General features: G+C 44.2%; 1 protein-coding gene across 1 annotated transcript; it reads left to right on the forward strand.

The window, feature by feature from the left end:
- Positions 1–1,223: 1,223 nt before the first annotated feature.
- RETREG2 (reticulophagy regulator family member 2) lies at positions 1,224–6,195 on the forward strand. The gene is made up of 9 exons (XM_069104464.1): positions 1,224–1,523; positions 1,720–1,826; positions 2,006–2,036; positions 2,567–2,702; positions 3,128–3,212; positions 3,808–3,951; positions 4,076–4,170; positions 4,430–4,565; positions 4,832–6,195. Exons 1-9 carry the CDS (start codon positions 1,261–1,263, stop codon positions 5,434–5,436), a joined length of 1,602 nt encoding a protein of 533 aa, XP_068960565.1. The 5' UTR covers positions 1,224–1,260; the 3' UTR covers positions 5,437–6,195.
- The last annotated feature ends 12,088 nt before the right edge of the window (positions 6,196–18,283 follow it).

The following is an 18,283-nucleotide window of genomic DNA, read 5'->3' on the forward strand; positions in this document are numbered from 1 at the left end:
GTCAGCCTGCGCGTGGGTACCCTGACCTGGCAGGGCTACGCGTCCCCAAGCCTTTTGGACTCTTTCCGTGTCCCAGGAAAGAAAGAGGGGATGATGCTCTCCCCTTCATCTTCGCCTCCAGAATCCCCTTTCAGCTGCCGGCTGCTCTCAGCTCAAACGTCCCCAGGAGTTGGCCTTCCTTCCTCGGGTCCCTTCACTAAGGCCACCCTGCACCTGCTCTATGTAGCAGGTGCATATGGACGTACACGCTTTCTTCATTAGAATGGAAGCTCTTGGAGGGCAGGGACTGCTTTCGTCATTTTTTTATCCCAGTGTTTATCACATTGCTAGACGCATAACATGCACTTTAATTAATACTTGATAAATTAGTCGAATGCATGTAATGCTTGCTGGCTGATAAAATCTAACCGAGGCAAGAAAAGTTTGAGTGTGAGCAAAAACAAACAAATGGGCGTGCTGGGGTTTGGGGAGATCAGGCGGCTTTTAGTAAAACTGTTTACGAGTCTCAGAAACATCATCACAAGGTGTTCAGGTGAGCGTCATACACTCGGGTAGTAAGACTACGCGGGAGGGCAAAGACCAGGGCGTAGCCCACATCCGCCCTCCCAAGGCACCTAAGTGGGTCACTAGCTGTTGTTTGTTTTTCACCCCGGGGGAGGAGGAAGGGGGTGGGCTCCTGATAACGTAGTTGACAGGGCGGAGCTGACCGGCATTGTACAAGCCTCGCACAGCCACGGCACTCAGGCGCCCGGGGGCCCCAGGGAGCTCGGTGTCAAGAAGGTTCTGCGGAAGTAACTCCCCAGAACCCGCGGCCGTAGCTGGCCCCTGACTCTCTAGCCTGGGTCACCTGGGAGTAACCCGTGGTCCTGACAGTGTTGAAGCGCCCTCTCCCCAGTCCCTATACTCCTACCCCCAGAGAAGCAAGGCCCGTAAAATTTCCGGGAGTCGGGGACTCCCAGGGTTCGGCCAAGATGGGTGTCCCAGTCACAGACACCCAAAGTCCAGATTAACCAACTCCCGTCCTCTCCGGAACTTACGGGAGGAGGGTCGCCGTTCGCGCACGCGCCGGGCGCTCTGCCCCGCCCCCGGGGCGGTTGGTCTCCGGTCACGTGCGGAGCTCGCGCTCCGCGGCCGCCCCCGTCACGTGGTGCCCTCGGCCCCCAGGGCGGTCTCTGCGGCGTGCGCCCCCTTCCGCCTGACGCGCCCCCGGCGGCGGCCGCGCAGCTCGGGCTCACTCCGGGCGGCTGCTGCTGCTGGGCCATGGCGAGCGGCGGCGGCGGGGGCCTGGGCCCGGGCTCGGGCCTGGGACTGGGTGTGGGACTCGGTCTCAGCCTGGCTATGGGCGAGGCGACAGCCGAGGCGGAGGAGAAGGCGGCGGCCGAGGCGGTGGGGCGGCTGGCCACGGCGCTGTGGCTGCGGCTCCGGGGCTGGGAGGCAGCGCTGGCGGCGGCGCAGCGGCTGCTGGTGTGGGAGAGGCCTCTGCACAGCTTCGTCTCAGCCGCCGCGATCAACGGCCTCTTCTGGTAACGGCCACGGCGGCCGGGAGTGGAGCGGAGGGGCGGGGTCGGAGGCGGGGCCCGAGGAGCGGCGGGGGGGGGGGCCGGGGCGCCCCCGGGGCCGGGAATGTGGGGCGGGGGGGGGGGGGGCCCGCGGGGGAGCCCCGGAGGTCCGCCGTTCGTCCCTCCCCCGCCTCGGGGTGAGCCGGCGTCTCCGTCGCAGGTTGCTGTCCTCCTCGTCCCTCCGGCCCTTCTTCCTGCTCAGCGTCTCCCTTTTGGGCTACTTGCTACTGGATCTCTGGCAGCCCAACTTCCTGGCTGACTTTTCAGGTGAGCCCCAGGTGAGGGGTGGGATGTCCGTGCGCCCACATTCATGAAAAAGAAAGCTCGCCTCCCCTGCCCCCGAGGAGCTTGAGCCCTGACCTGGCTTGTCACCCCAGATCACGAAGGGGGGGACCCACACATCCCATCTACCTGCCCAGTGACCTGTGCCCCTCCTCTCTCCATAGCTGTATCCCCAGAAGAGACGCACTGGGATAGGTAAGTGCAAGTTCCCGCCTGCTGCGGAAAACCCTGGGCTGCTTTTTAGGACGTACAGTCTGGGAACGCGGGAGGTGCTTGTCCAAGATTCGGTGTGTATTGGAGCTTCTGGCCTGGTCAGGATATTGGTGTTTAGCCACAAAGTTTCCTTGTTCAAGTGGAAATTTTTGAGACTCCTTGGTGCAGAAAATTGGATGCTATAGGCTTTGAGTCAGGGAAGTGGAGTTATCTGTTATTTTAGACAGAAGCTCCACTGGAATCCTTAGAACAGGGGATGTTGGATCTTTTTTGCTTTATTGTTTCCATTTGACAGTTTAATGAAACCTGTGGGCCTCTTTTTAGAACAAAGTTTTAAACACACAAGGTAAATGTGATCGATTGGAATGGAAACTTTAAATACAGTTATAAAAGTGCTTTAAAAAAAAAAAAAGGTCACAGACCCTGTACATAGAATGTCTGTCTTAGAGAGGGCTGGAGTGCCTAGGCAGCTGATGCGTGACACTTCCAGGCATCATGTCATGTCTCCCCAGTGAGGGTGCAGGGCCGGGCGCCCGGCCTCACCTGCTGAGTGTGCCTGAGTTGTGCCGATACCTGGCTGAGAGCTGGCTCACCTTCCAGATTCATCTTCAGGAGCTGCTGCAGTACAAGAGACAGAACCCAGCCCAGGTATACCTCCCAGCCCACATATCCATGCCTTGATCTTCACCAGGAGAAAGAAATGGGGTCTATCTCCTGTGTAGGGGTCCCGTATAGAACTTTGACTGCCCTTTGAAACTGTATTTATCATTTCCAGACCTTTATGGGAGCCTTGAACACCCTAGATAATAAGCCTCTCTGGGTATCTTCTTTAGAGAGTGATCACCAGTAGTATCCTAGGGCTGCTTACAGTTAAGGCAAAGTAGTTGTAGCTGTAAAGGTGACCCTATTTTACAGATGCCAATGATAAACTTCTCTGCGTTCGTAACATTGGGTATGTTGGTTTCACTGATACATAAGTTATGGAATGAGGCAGAGTAGCTATGTCCATCTCAGCCAGCTGAGAGCCTAGGATAGCCCTACCCCTCTTCTCAGACTTGTCCTCTTCTCTGCAGTTCTGCGCTCGAGTCTGCTCTGGTTGTGCAGTGCTGGCCATGCTGGGACACTATGTTCCAGGGATTATGATTTCCTACATTGTCTGTGAGTAGAGTGTAGCCCCCTACTCTTCGCTGAGACCCCATGTTTTGGTCTTCCTTCTCTGTATCTAGCCAGAGAAGACATTGACTCCCTGGCAGCTAGGTGACCCAATAGATAGAACGATGGCCTTGGAATCAGGAGGACCTGAGTTCAAATCTGGCTTTAGACACTTACTACATGTGTGACCCTGGGCAAGTCACTTAACCTCTATTTGCCTCAATTTTCTCAACTGTAAAATAGTGTTCACAAAGTGCAAGAGGGAAGTGAGTTGAAGCAAGGCCCCCTTGGCTGCCGCCTCCTCTTCCTTCAGCACTTCTGAGGGTTGTTGTGAAGGTCAAATGAAATATTTGGAAAGCACTTAGTAAGTATAGTATCTGGCACATAGCAGAGGCCATATAAATATTTTTCTTTCTCCTCCCTTTTTTCCCAACTGTTGATTCATGTAGGTCCCTGAAGAAGCTATATTGTTAGTCTCAGGGGAGGAATAGGCTGGGGAGGGGAACATTTAGTCCCAGGGAACAGGATCAGCCTCTGTTGAGATCCCATCTGCCTGAGGGGAATGGGGCAGGGAGGACTGAGTAGGCTTTCTGACTCCTAGTGCTGAGCATCCTGCTGTGGCCCCTGGTGGTTTATCATGAACTGATCCAGAGGATGTATACACGACTGGAGCCCCTGCTCATGCAGCTAGACTACAGCATGAAAGCTGAGGCCGAGGCCCTGCATCACAAACACGACAAGAAGAGTAAGGGAGACCCCGAGCCTTGGGAAGAACCTGGGGGCTGGGATGGAAGACCTTGGGTCAGGAGCATTCATCCCTCTGTCAGTGGTCCACAGCTACCTTCTACCTACTCTGCCTTCTCCCTCAGAGCGGCAGGTGAGGAGCATGCCCCCTGGAGGAGATGAGCCAATGGCTGAGACAGAGAGCGAGAGTGAAGCAGAACTTGCTGGCTTCTCCCCAGTGGTGAGATCTTGGTAAAAGGATGGAAGGCTGAGGGCAATCTTTCTGAGGCACTTGTGCTCTCAGGTAGAACTTTTGTGCCCTAGGAGCTGCATTTTGCAAATATTGTCATATTGGGGGTTGGAAGACAGAGATGGAAGGGGATTCTTGATAAAACTGAATGTCTTCTCTCGTGTATATTCAAATGGGCTAATGCATGTAAGACTGTTTTTAAAGTTTTAAGTACTTAAAGTCAGTACTGTCATTTATTCCTCTGGTACAGGTAGATGTGAAGAAAACAGCACTTGCCTTGGCTATTACAGACTCAGAACTGTCAGATGAAGAGGCCTCTATTTTGGAGAGTGGTGGCTTCTCTGTATCTCGGGCCACTACTCCACAGCTGACAGATGTCTCTGAGGGTATGGGGAAATCTTCATCTCTGCCCAGCTTAGACCCCTGTCCATGCCAGGCATCCTGTGCTCTGTCATAGGCTCTTGACTGAGTTGTTATCCTTGATTCCCCATGCAAGACCTCTCTAGGGTCCCCAGAGCCAAGAAGACCTAGTCTCTAAGGCCTAGCCAAGCCCTCCCCAAGTTCACATTGGAGATGTGGCCCCAGTTTTCTCAGGGTCTGGTTAGTCTGGTCATCAGAGATACAGGTCTGACCCCACTTCTTATCCCTGCAGATCTGGACCAGCAGAGCTTGCCAAGCGAGCCAGAGGAGGCATTAAGCAGGGATCTTGGAGAAGGGGAAGAGACAGAATCGGGCCCTTCTGAGGAGCTGCTGGAGCACGAACGAGCCCTTTCAGAGCAGGCACTGGACTCTGAGGAGGAAGAGGAGGAGGCAGCCAAGGGTGCCTTGCTTCAACTCACTTCCCCCTTGCACTTTGTGAACACGCACTTCAATGGGGCAGGGTCCCCCAGGGCTGGGATCAGGGCTCCCCTTGGGGGACCAATGGAGTCACTTAGCCCTGAGCTAGTGAGTGATTCCCTCAGCACTGTGCCCAGCACCCTGTCAACCCCACTTTGCCATGCCGAAAGCAGCAAAGTCCCTTCCCCCCCAGTCCTCTTGCCTATTCCCCAGGACTGTCCCCTGCCTGCCCTTGCCCCTGAGGAGGAGGAGGAGACACTGACCTCTGAGGACTTTGAGTTACTGGATCAAAGGGAGCTGGTGGAGCTGGGATTGGGGCCAGGAACACCCCCAGAACCCCCTGAGGCTCCGCCCCCCATTCCTGATGCTCCACTTCCTGCACTGCCAGACCAAAAGGCTGGGGCTACTGTGGAACCCTGAGCCAGCTGGGGGGTGGGGGAGAAGGGCCAAGGGGGGAGGCAGGCACAGGGTTGGCCGGTTAGCTGAGGGTATAGCTGTTCATCCTCCTGGCCCCACTGCATTAGGCAGGGAGTGGAGCAGCAAAGCAGGGGGCCATTCTACCCTCCATCCTGCTTGCAACTGGGCCTAAAGTTGGTTTTAAGTTTGTAAATAACTTTAAACTGGGGTTAATGGATATGTGCAGGACTAGGGAAGCCCTGCCTGCAGCCTATCACTTGCCTCCCTCCTTCCCACTCTTTATTCTCCCTTTCACCCCAACCTTTCCCTTCCAGCCTCAGGGACCTGTGCTGCTGTGCCCTAGTGTCCCGCTGAGTTGTTTAGTTAAGGCACTTTACCAATTTCCTCTCTTATCCTGCCCCCCTCTATGCTCTGTTTCCCTGTTGTCTTCGTCTTACAGCTAGGCTGCTCTGCCCCAGCTCCCTCCCCATAACAGGCTTGAGCTGAACTGTGGGGAGGTTCCTATTTGGAGATGGGGGGGAGGGGGGAACAGGGAATTCATAGCACATACACCAGCACTGGGGTTGGATGAGCACAAAGCCTAGCTTTAAGCTGACTGGGGGTGGGGGTGGGGGGATACTTCTAGGAGGGAGGGAGGGAAAGAAGGAGGGACCTGGGTGCCTGAACATTAGGTATTCTAAATACCTAAGAGTTTTGGATGTGAACTGTTTTAACACCTGTGCAGGCATCAACTAGAATAATAAAATGTGTTGGTTGGCTGGATTTGCTGCTGCCTTCCTGCCCCACTGTGGGCTACTTTATAGGACTCCTTGATACTTATTGGTTCTTCCCTTCTCATTCTCCCTTCTCCCAACTGCCCTTTTCCATGGATCACTTAGAGCCCCTACCCTGGAGAAGGGCAAAAACTTACCATCTATCCCAAAGTTTCACTCAACTATCCTTTAAATCTAGTTTTCTTGAATTTGCAAAGTTCATACATTTGGAGTTGTGACTTGTACAGGGTCACACAGCTAGTAGATGTCTAAGGCCAGATTTGGGCTCAGGTTCTCCTAACTCCAGGGCTGGTGTTATATCATTGTGCCACCTAGCTGCTCCATATCCTTTCACCCACACATGAACTAAGTAGTACAAGTATCATTTTTCCCATTTTATTGATGGGAAACCTTAGGGTTTTTGTAATTTGCCCAAGGTCATACCAGTAGAGATGGAGCTAAAACAGGCTATATCTTCCTACACCCAGCTTCTCTACTATGTTTACCTCTCCAAGACAGTCAACTATTCAGTGAGAAATTTGTTTAGACTAAAGTGTCTTGTACTACTCTAGTCCAAAGTAGTTTGTAACAGTGCTTTTCACCAGTTTCGTTAGTGACATTGAAACTGAATCTTTATACCAAGCTCCCACTCATCAAGTTAACTGAGGTGTTGATCTCCATGGAGCTCGAGGTGGCACGTTCCATTGGAAGAACATGAATGGGGGAGGAGGGGTGCGACTTGAACTTGGTGCCACCATTCAGATGCAGCTCTAGGTCTGTGTCCCAGGCAATTCTTCCACTTGTGTGCTGAATAGTATTGAAGATGGCCTGAGAATCAAGCAGACGGTGGATTTTTGTGTCTAGCTTTCAACTCAACGTTTTAGTTTTATCTTTGCCTCCCAACCCACAGAGATGTTGAGATTTACCTTTCCCTCTGTTTTTGATATATACATATAAGCCGTTTTCAGTCTGATGAGATGGACATGCCATGCCATCTAATGAATAGGAGCATTTAGTAAGTCATGAGAAGCTGTGGAAGGGATGGGGAAAAGTCAACTAGTTAGCTCAGGTAACCAGTATAGGTTAAAGTCAGATGTGAAGGAAGGCTTTGGAGCAATGCCATCCTCGTGAGTCCCACAGTAGACATGCAAATCACAAAAGTTGGAGAGCTGAAGTTAAGTCCACATCTTAGCTTATGGGGGTTTTGAGACCATGGCACATGGTCAAGATGAGAGAAGCAGGACAGCTGCACCCTAAGCTTAGATACACAAATGTCTAAGTTCCAGTTTTGACAGCTAGTGTATATGTAGCCTTAAGTCGTCTCACCTCAGTTTCCTCATCTGTTAAAACGGGGAAAACATGACTTGTGCTGTTAAATCCTTTGCAAACAAATACCTCCTACCATTTTGATGTCCAGCCTCGTCCAGAGGTGGCTTCTTTCTCAACTATAAATGAGTGGACATAAATGACCGTTTTCTCTAACAGACTGAAGAAAGAAACTTCATGTTCAGAAATGATTTAGTGGATGGATATGTGAAGATCTGAAGGGTCGAAAAAAATCACCTGCTTACATTCAGGATGGAAAAGACTTGCCAGCAGTCTAGGTGAAAAAGACACTAGTAATCTACAAGCTTAATGCAAGCCGGCAGTGTGATGGGAATGCTAAAAAAGGTTACACAATCTTGAGGTGCATTAATAGAGGTAGCATGTAGAGATCCGGGAAGACAATAGTTGTGTATTCTGTGCTTCATGCTGTGTTGTGGGTGCTGTGCTTGAAAAGGAATGTTGGCAAACTTACAAGTGATGAGAATGAGAAAGAATCACAACGGCATCCAAGGAACAGTTGCCAAAAAAAATGGAGAAGACAAAATTTACTAGACACATGAAAGGGCCTCAAATATTTCAAAGAAATGTCATGTGGGAGAGAAAAGTGGACTCGATCGAGTTCATCTTTGTCAAAGAAAAATTTTAGTGTTTTCAAACAAAAACAGTGCTAAACAAATGGATGGACACAAAACAGTCTTAAAATTAAGATCCAGGGAGAAGACAAAGGAGATCTAGAAACTATAAAACTCAATAATCCAGTATTTGATAAAGTAGAAAACAAATTGCCTAGGAAAAAAGACTAATATAAAAAATACCAGGGGTGGCTAGGTGGCATAGTGAATAGAGCACCAGTCCTGGAGTCAGGAGGACCTGAGTTCAAATCCAGCCTCAGACACAACATAAAAACTAGCTGTGTGACCTTGGGCAAGTTACTTAACCACAAATTGCCCTCAAAAAAAAAAAATACCAGGAAAACTAGAAAGTAGTCTGGCAGAAATTAAGCTTAGATCAACACCTTGCACCATATTCTAGAGGGTAAGTGATCTTTAATAATAAAGAGCATCCTATAAAAAATTAGGAGAAACAGATCCTGTGCTTCTCATAGCCATTGATAGATTATGCTTGACCAAACGAGATTGAGGCAATTACAAAAGATGAAATAGGTAACTGATCATTTGAAACTGAAAAGCTTCTCAATAGACAAAATTAATTCACCTTGGGTAAGAAGGGAAGTTGCCAAATAGGAAAATTCTTTGTATCAAATATCTCTGATAAGGTATCAAATACACATAAACAATAAATATGTGACTAATAGCTGTTCCTGAACAGATAAATGGTCAAATGACATGAACAGTTCTCAAAAGGATTATATTCACAACAACATGAAGGAATTCTCTAAATCACTAAAAAATCACGAAAAATAAGAGATGCAAATCAAAACAACCTTGAGATTTTACCTCATACCCTGAAAATTGGCAAAAGTGGAAAAAAAAAAAACGGCAACAGTCATTGTTGGAGATGTTGTCAAAGTACAGGCACACAAATACATTATTGGTAGAGCTGCGAAATGGTGCAACCATTTTGGAAAACAATTGGGAATTACGCAAATAAAGTGACTGTAGAGTTATATTATACTCAAAGGAAGCCATGAATAGAATAATGTTCCCATGTCCTCCAAAATATTTATACCACCACTTTTTATGATAGCTAAGTATTGTAAACAGAGTAAATGCTCAATTGGGGAATGGTTATACAAATTGTGGTACATGTATGTTATAGGATATTACTGTGCTGTAAGAAATGTGTGTGTGATGACTCCAGAGAAGCATGGAAAGATCTATAGGGACTGATGCAGAGTGAAGTAAGCAGAGCTGAGAAAACAATATACACCATAACTACAATGATTTAATAGAAAGAATGACATGCCAAAAAATCAAAAGTAAATGTATCAAAGTTGTAAAGATCAAGCAGGACTCAGATGAGGAGAGATGAAAAGATGACCCCAATTTATCCCTTCATGGAGGTGTCAGGTCCATAGGGGTAACATATTGTGCATCTTTTCCAGACTTCTTCAATATAGCAATCAGTTGTGTTGATTTTTTTTTCTTCTCTTAAAAAATACTATTTGCTATATGGGATGGTTCTACAAGAGGAGGAAAGGGAGGGATACTTGGAATAAATATGGTGATGTAAGAAACAGAAAATATCAATAAAAACCTATTTTTAAAAATCAAAATTACCTAAGTCATAGTGAATTTGAATATGTGTAACAGATAACAACAGTTATCCTAACAGAAAACAGCCTAAATATGTCACTGTTGTATTACTTGTAGCATCTAGGTAGCACAGATAGCAATTAAAAGGTAAAGGGGAAGGTCCTCCAATACAACATCCAGAAACAGCTTCTGAGTGAGGGCAACCTAGCATTGGACCTGATTTAGAAGTACACTGTCTGAGTTTAGAGAAGTTAAAGCAGACCATCCATTTTAAAAGGTTCTTAGGGAGTAGTATTAATTCTAGAACAATGCCAGAAAAAGCAAGATATTTTACTAACACAGATATATCAATGACTCCTAAAGTGAATATTTCCTCTGACAGTCTAGTATTTCTGTTTTTTTTTTTTTTAAGCACATGGGGTTAAGTAACTTGCTCAAGGTTACACGGCCAGTTATTTCTGGTGTGGTGCTAAGTATCTGAGCCTGCATTCGATCCCAGGTCATCCCAACTCTGGGGCCGGTGCTCTTATTCACTGCGCCACCTGGCGGCCCCTGACAGTCTAGTATTTCTAAAGCCAATACTTTATAATTCTGTAATTGGGCATAGCATAATTGTGGCAGATGACTCTCAGGGAAAGTTTTATTTCTCTAAAATTTTATTATGGTTGGAGAAAAATTTGGAACTACGCCCAAAGAGCTAATAAAACTGTGCATATCCTTTGACCCAGCAATACCATTACTAGGTCTGTATCCCAAAGAGATACAAGAAAAGGGAGAAAGACCTAATTGTACAAAAATATTTATAACAGCTCTTTTTGTGGTAGCAAATAATTTGAAACTCCTCATTAATTGGGGAATGACTGAACAAGTTGTGGTATATGATTTTGATGGAATACTATTGTGTTATGAGAGATTATGAGCCTGATTTTTTTTTACTTTCTTCATTTTTCGTGGGAATTTTTTTGGTCTTTGTTTTCTGTTACAACATGACTAATATGGAAATATGTTTTGCGTGAATTTACATGTATAATGTATTGCTTTCCTTCTGTGGGAGGAAGGAAAGGGAGGGAGAGAATTTGGAACTAAAATTTTTTAAATGAATGTTTAAAAAACTTTTTACATGTAGTTGAGAAAGATTAAAAAAAAACATTATTCAAAGAAAGAGTCAATAGACTTTAGCAAATATCAAAGGAGTCTATGACACAAATGAGGTTCAAGAATCCCTGATTTGCAGAGTAAGTTTACTTTCAGGCCTATGTGAACAGAAGACTAGTAGCATCGTATCAGCATACAGAGGATAGACATTTTCAAGAGCCAAAGGAAGCCTGATGAACTCCCCGGCCAGGGAAACTTTTGTTTATATCCTTAATTGAAGTGGCACCAAGTGACACCCATGATTCATTTCTTATTCAGCAGAGATTACTTCAACGTGCCAAAGAACTTGAAATCCAGGTTTTTCTTCTGGCCAAGATGCTTCAGTGAAGGTACTTGGTTAGAAAAAAGAGAAGCTGATGCCTGTCAATGTCAACATCCTTGAAATTGGGCAAAGGCAGTTTCTGAGGACCAAACCAAAGATTGCAATTAGTCATACAAATATAGCTTAAAAGTGTATACTATTAAGATTGTACATGCTTTAAATTTTTCTTCCTTTTTTAAAAAAATGTGTGTATGCTTTATTGTGCTCAGCAAATATTCAGATTCCTTCTCATCCCATCTTGACTGGGGGGGGGGTGACTTTCAAAAAACAACAAACATTTATTAAGCCTCTACAAGGCCTGCTACTAGGTGCTAGGATAAAAAAGGGGGAAACAAAATAGCCCTTTTCTACCAACAACTTACATTCTACTTAGAGTTATTGGAGATTTATATTCAGTGTGTTTGCTACTTTAGGGAAAGTAGTTCCCTACCAAGAATGGTGAATAAAGCCTAGGATCTGGTTCCTCACTGAAAAGAGCAGAGCACAATAGCATTCCATCTGAGGAGAGATCAATGTCACCTAGACCATCCAATGGCCAAGGATTGCAACTGTCAATGGAAGAGTAACTGCGAGAGACCAGTGGATCGGTCTGATTTTTAGAGGAGATGATCCTGCTGAAGAGAAGAGTCCTGCTGCCAAGCAGTAAACCCACCTCACGAGGAGCCAGCCCAGCCACCATGGGCTGCTTCAGTCAGCCCAAATCATCCTGACACCACACCCTAGGAGGAGTAAATCCAGCTGAACACCTGAGCAACTACAAGAATGAAAGGGCAACAAGGCAGAGTTCTGTAGTTGGGAGTCACCTCGGTCATTTTTGTCCACTACATGTATGTCCCACTACAATTGTACTGGAAGTTTGTGCCAGCTCGTTCTCCTTCCTGGACTCTGGGTATACTTGTGAGAGAGTATGTACCCAAGTCTCAGGGAAATGCTTTAAAGCTGCCGTTTTTGCTATGCTATTTAAGAAAATGCCTTTGCTAAAGAACTGAATCTACTGGCTGACTGTTAAGGGGAATTACACTAATAGGGGTTCATCAGCTAATATCTAATACCCACTAAGTCACTTCCTAGAACTCTGGGATTAGTAATAGTCACCACTTTGAGGACCTACCCAATCAGTAGTGATGTGAGTTGGATGACAGCTCTGAAGGGGTATTAAATGTGGATTTATTTTGTGGGACTCTGCTTATTTTTTTAAACCAAGATTTTCTTTTAATGAGGAAAGAATTACAGAGAGAGGTGTGAGAAAGAAAAAGGAAAAAAAAAGAGGATCATTAAAGTATTTTTAATGTATAGAAGAAAAAAGGAAGTTCAGAAATAGACACAGACAAGAACAACTTTGAAGTGAAATGAGCATGTTGAATTTATAATATACTTGTTTAAAAAAGCATGCTATATTAGTATAAGTTCGAAGATCCACATACAATCCTCTTTTTCTGTTCTTGTTTGTATATGGAAATGTTCATATTTGTTGATGTTTGTAAAATTCAAAATAACAAAAAATATATTTTTTTAAAGTATCTCTTATAGCAGGTGACACTTGAGCTCAGCGTTGAAGAGAGTTAGGGATTCCAACAGGTGCAAGGGAAGCTTATGGACTTCGAAAGTATAGGGGACAAGGGGTGGCCAGGTAGCACAGTGAGTAAGAGCACCGGCTCCAGTGTTGAGAAGACCTGGAGATCGAATCCCAGGCTCAGATACTCAGCACCACACCCAGAAATAATAACTGGCCGTGTAACCTTGAGCAAGTTGCTTAACCCCAATTGCTTAAAAAAAAAAAAAAAGAAAGAAAGTATAGGGGACAATCCATTCAAGGTGTGGAGATGAGAAATGGAATGCAAGCAGGTAGATCCATTTTGGTGAAATGTAGAATTGTGAGGGGGTGGTAATATGAAATTAAGATTAAATACTTGTGATGTGCCAGGTATTATACTTAGCACATATACACCACTCTGGAATACAAATGAAAAGCTGAAACAATTGGGGATACTGGAAGTTAAGCCTCCTGCATGATTCATGAGTCCCACCCCTGACAAGCTCTTGTGGAACTCCTATTTAAAGAATTCTACTGAAGGGAACTCAAAGCCAAATGATTTAGGTGTTTATTTTTTTCCAAGAAAAATGACTGCTATGCTACTGTGCTCTCTATATTTTTTCAAAGTTTCCCATGACCCGACTGCTCTTTTGTCATTGACACAAATTTCTACGTGATATTCTGTGCATTGAGTAAGATAGTTTTTCAGGACACAAACTGGTCGATAAGTGGGACCCACATACTTTGTTACTATTATTGAAAGTAAATATTGTAAATAAAGAAATATTTGCCAGGGCCTCAGGTTTTGGAAGCTTTAAGTAGAATATAGATATTTATAGGAAGTATATAACCAGTTTGCTCTTTTTCAAGATGGGCCGACCATTTAGCTTTGGTCTCTATTCCCAAGGCTAAATACCTAGAATCAATCTCAAGTATTAGGGTTGAGGGGAGGAATAAACTGCCAGACTCCCTACTAACAGGAAATTCCTTACAGCTTTTGAATATGTGACCCTAAGAAAGGTTCAAACAAACTGTGTATTGGACAGGGAGTACACAAACAAAAACATATGCTACATCATCAACACAATCATTCCAGGTCTGCACCTACCAGCATTTACTAACCAGGAAACTGCCTGACATATAATTCAGGACCAATTAACTGCTCAGCTGAAGTTGCATGAGTCAACAAAATCCCGCACCTATCAGCTCACGACACTGAGGAATGGCCAGCTGGTGATCAAGTTGGCAGCATGAACAATGAAGTCTGGAAGATTGCCATAGACAAATGGGATGTGGCTATTTAGGTATGACTTGGGAACACCTGAGTTATACAAACAGTAAGAACTACAAAGTAGGGTAGGGCACAGAAACATAAATACAGGCTGTCAAAAGTAACTCCAATTGACTTCGAGATGAGGCTCTAGCCCACTCTATGAGAATAGGCACTATATTAGAAAGATTTATTTAATTGAGGTCGTTTTCAGGGTTTGAGTTGTCAATTTCCAGATCAGTTGAGGAGCTTGAGGAGCAGGGGGTAGATATGGAGACTGGCAAGAGTGAGGCCAAAATGAGGAGAAAAGGAAAAAAAGAAGGCAACTGAAACATTTTGTAAATGTACAGAAGAAAACAGAAGGGAATTAATACCTAAGGAGACACAGACAAGCAGGAACATTTGGAAAATAAAATTGAATGTGTGATGTATTTTTTTTTTAAGGAAAACTATATGGACTTGAGATTTGTGGTTTTGTATATAATCTTTTTATGTTCTATTTTTTATATAGAAATACTCACTAGGAGGTATCTGTTAAATTTAGAATAAAACAATTAATTTAATCTAAAAGTTTTCAGTAAAATATGAGATAAGGTCTTCAGCCAAGAGAGTCAAGGAAAAGGTAAGAAGAGAACTGTTTTAGAACACCTAAGGTGGTGAATAGTATCGAGAATCAATTTGTTGTTCAGTTGTTTCACTCATGTCCAACTCTTCATGACCCCATTTGAAAAGCATCACCTTGCTGTAGTAAGGGCCCATTAGATAAGGGGTTAGTAACCTTTTTTAAATCATGGACCCCTCTGGAGTTGGGTGAAATCTATTGACCCCCTCCTTAGAATACTGTTTTTAAATGTATAACATTACAAAGGAAACAAATCAAACTGAAATTCAGTTATCAAAAAATATTTTTAAAAAACAAGTTCACAAGCTCCAGGTTAAAAACTTTTGGTTTGGAGAACGTACGTCTGTATTAAAACAGTCAACTTCCTCTATAAGTCATTCAGCAGCATGTGAGTAGTGGAAGATAGTGGGAATAATCCAGGGACCTTTTAACTTCTGCCATTTTTTTTGATTACATATAGAGTAACCCAAAGCTTTCTCTCACATATCCCAATAATTCATATAGCATTCTAAATGGAGTTTCCCATACATCTCATGCAAGTTTGCTGGCTTAAAAGAAAAAAATAAATACATTTAAACAAAGGCCCAAAGATGTGTGGAGTTGCCCAAAGTGGATTAAGAACTAGAGTTTGAAATCAAACCCTTACATCTTGGATGAGCTCTAAATACTGCTCCATCTCACCTCCCCAAAAAGACTCTGGGCTTACATGGACCTGGGGCTGACCTCCCAGGGCTCAGTTTCTCTCTTTGGATCATTGCCCTTACCCTGGAGTAAAATTCTGGGAAAATCTGAATAAAGCTTACAAATGGCTAGTGCCTTGGTTTCCCCAGCAGTGGGTAAAAGACTCTCTTAATTCCCAGATGGACACAACATAGGTACAATGTTTCTGTAGGGAATGAAAAGTGTTCATTTTACCCACCAAAGAAAATGCCCCAGATTAAATGGACTCAAGGTACCCATGACAAATACAGAACCAAAAGATTCTGATGGTTATTACCCATCAGATTGATTAGACTTCTCTAAGAAGGTAAAGGACACTTTGTGGACCTGTAAGGCAAATGCTTCCTATATACCTTGGACTTGCATTACACAAACAATTCACAGCAATGTTATGAAGGGTTGGAAAGGTCCTGATCTCCTGGCCCTTCATGGCATGGCATTAATCCTTTAGGTTCAGGACTAGCCTTTACAGAAGAGGCTCTTCTCTGAGATTCACAATGTTAAGGAAATCTTCTCCCTCTTGGAGGTTACTGCCCAAACACTCAAACTCAGGAATTCTTAATTTCTTGGTCTCAAACTCAAGATTATTCCTGGTGTACACCATTCCCAAGACTAGAATCATCCATTCTCAATGCATCAGGAGTTGGACTCAAGCCTTTCCTATGGAGAAATGCATATCTTCTGGTCCTTCCACTGGGACAAGTGCTGTGGTCATTTGTTAAAGGGCATATGTGATTAGCAGCTCCTGGTTGATCCCCATGTGTCCCTGTGATTACAGTATGGGTCAAAGATGATTGTTGATTTAACCAGGAAGAATCCCACAGTTAGGAGGCTATAAAAGGAGAGAACAAAGGACTTGCTTCTTTTTTTCTTCCTCTCCTTTGAGCACACAACTTGGGATGCTGCCAAATTTCTCTTGGATTTCCATCCAGCAAGAGGGAGAAGGGCCTTTTCTCCCCTTTTCAAATCCTCCCCCCCATGGCAGCCCTAAACACATGGCAACTATAATGTGTCCTTGAAGCCCAGTCCAGTCAAGTTTAAACCTCAAGCCCATGATTGCCTCTCTTCTTTGGTCTTTCTTTCCCTGAGAACAAGTCATGGACAGAGATCATGGAAAATGGATGTTTTCTGCCTTGGTAGATACCTCACGAACTCAGGGTTTCCCAAGTCTTGAGTTGGTAGAGGTTGACCATTGGGAAAGGCTTCTTGTGCCTCTACCAGATGCACCAGTCTCAGAAGAAACCCCAATCCAACCCAACTGAATAAACATTTATTAGGTACTTACTATGAGCCAAGCACTGTGCTAAGGGCTGGGGGTGCAATTAATAAAAAGACAGACAGTCTTTCAAGGAGCTCACAGCCTAAACAGAGACAACACACAAAAAGAGACAGGAAAGTTCAGTATAGGACGGGATACAAAGGGGTACTCAGTCCTTGTTCCTCGCACTTGAAACAGGGCAGGACAACAGAAGCAAAGTAGAGTGAGCTCAGGGTCCAGTTTCTGTCCTCTATGAAGAAAGACACTAGGAAGAGTTTGGGTAGCTAGGTGGTGCAGTGGATAGAGTGCTGGCCTGGAATCAGGGGGACCTGAATTCAAATGTGACCTAAGATACTTACTAGCTTTATGACCCTGGGCAAATCACTTAACACTGTTTGCCTAGTTTCCTCATCTGTAAAATGATGTGAAGAAGGAAATGGCAAAGTACTTCAGTACTAAGGGAGGTTGTGTCAACTAAAGCTTGAGTGAGCAGCATGGTGGGGAAGCAGAGGATGCTGTAGCTGAAAAAGCTAAGAAAGTTCAAACCATGCTCTAGTTCAGAAGATCCATAGTTGTGAGTTGCACAGAGTAGTCAGAGATAAAAGTAAAATACTAATTCTTCAGCCCTGCAAAGTGCTTTTGCCCTTCTGGAGAGTAGGTGATGGATTGTTGTTTCATGTTTGACTATTTGCTAATGTGAGAGTACGATTTGTGTGTGTGTGTGTGTGTGTTTTGAGGTTTTATGTTTTGTTTTTTGTGGTGGAGGAAACAAATAGCTGTCCAATACTCCACACTGACTTTGTCCATTGACTTTGTCCTTTTTCTAGAAGAAACCCTGTAATAATCCATTTTAGAGAAGACCCCAGACATGTGCCATACTATGGTGGAAGCAGTTTCCTAAGACCCTCTCCCTACAAGATTAAGTCAGTTTCTCCTTAAAAGGTATTGAAACTTCCCAAGGAAGTCAATGACAAAAAGAATGGCTCCATATGCAGCAAATTTTCATAGCTGCATTATTTGTGGTAGAAAAGAAAGGGGAATGCCTAAACAAACTGTGATACATAAGTATAATTGAATATTACTATACTGTAGGAAACAACTAAGATGAATACAGAGAAACATGGAAAGACTTACATGAACTGATATAAAATGAAAATAAGCAGGGCCAGAAAAATAATAAACATAGAAATTACAATGTGAATAGAAAGAACAATCACAACAAAATTAAAATTGAATATTGTAAAATTATGAAGAATAAGCTTGGCCCCCCAAAAAAATATATAAGGAGACAAATCCTTCTTTGCAGAGATTAGAATTCATGGATGTGAAACACTGTATAAAATATATGCAAAATAACTATTGTGTTAGGTTAATTGATATTTTGTTAGTATAACTAATTTTTACTATAACATTAATTATTAATATAACATTAGATTTTTAATGTGTTGATCAGTTTTGCTGAATTTCTCTTTTTCTCTTTAATTTTTTTTTTTTTTTACTTAAAGAAAGTATCTTGGGGCAGACAGGTAGCACAGTGAGTAAGAGCACCGGCTCCAGTGTCAGGATGACATGTGGATCAAATCTGGGCTCAGACACTTAGCACCCACCCAGAAACACCTGACCATGTAACCTTGAGCAAGTTACTTAACCCCGATTACCTAGGGGTGGCCATGTG

Source organism: Petaurus breviceps, unplaced genomic scaffold, assembly GCF_028583685.1.
Source record: "Petaurus breviceps papuanus isolate PSGF00001 unplaced genomic scaffold, PetGlider_PUasm1.0 688, whole genome shotgun sequence".
In the NCBI taxonomy this organism is placed as follows: domain Eukaryota; kingdom Metazoa; phylum Chordata; class Mammalia; order Diprotodontia; family Petauridae; genus Petaurus; species Petaurus breviceps.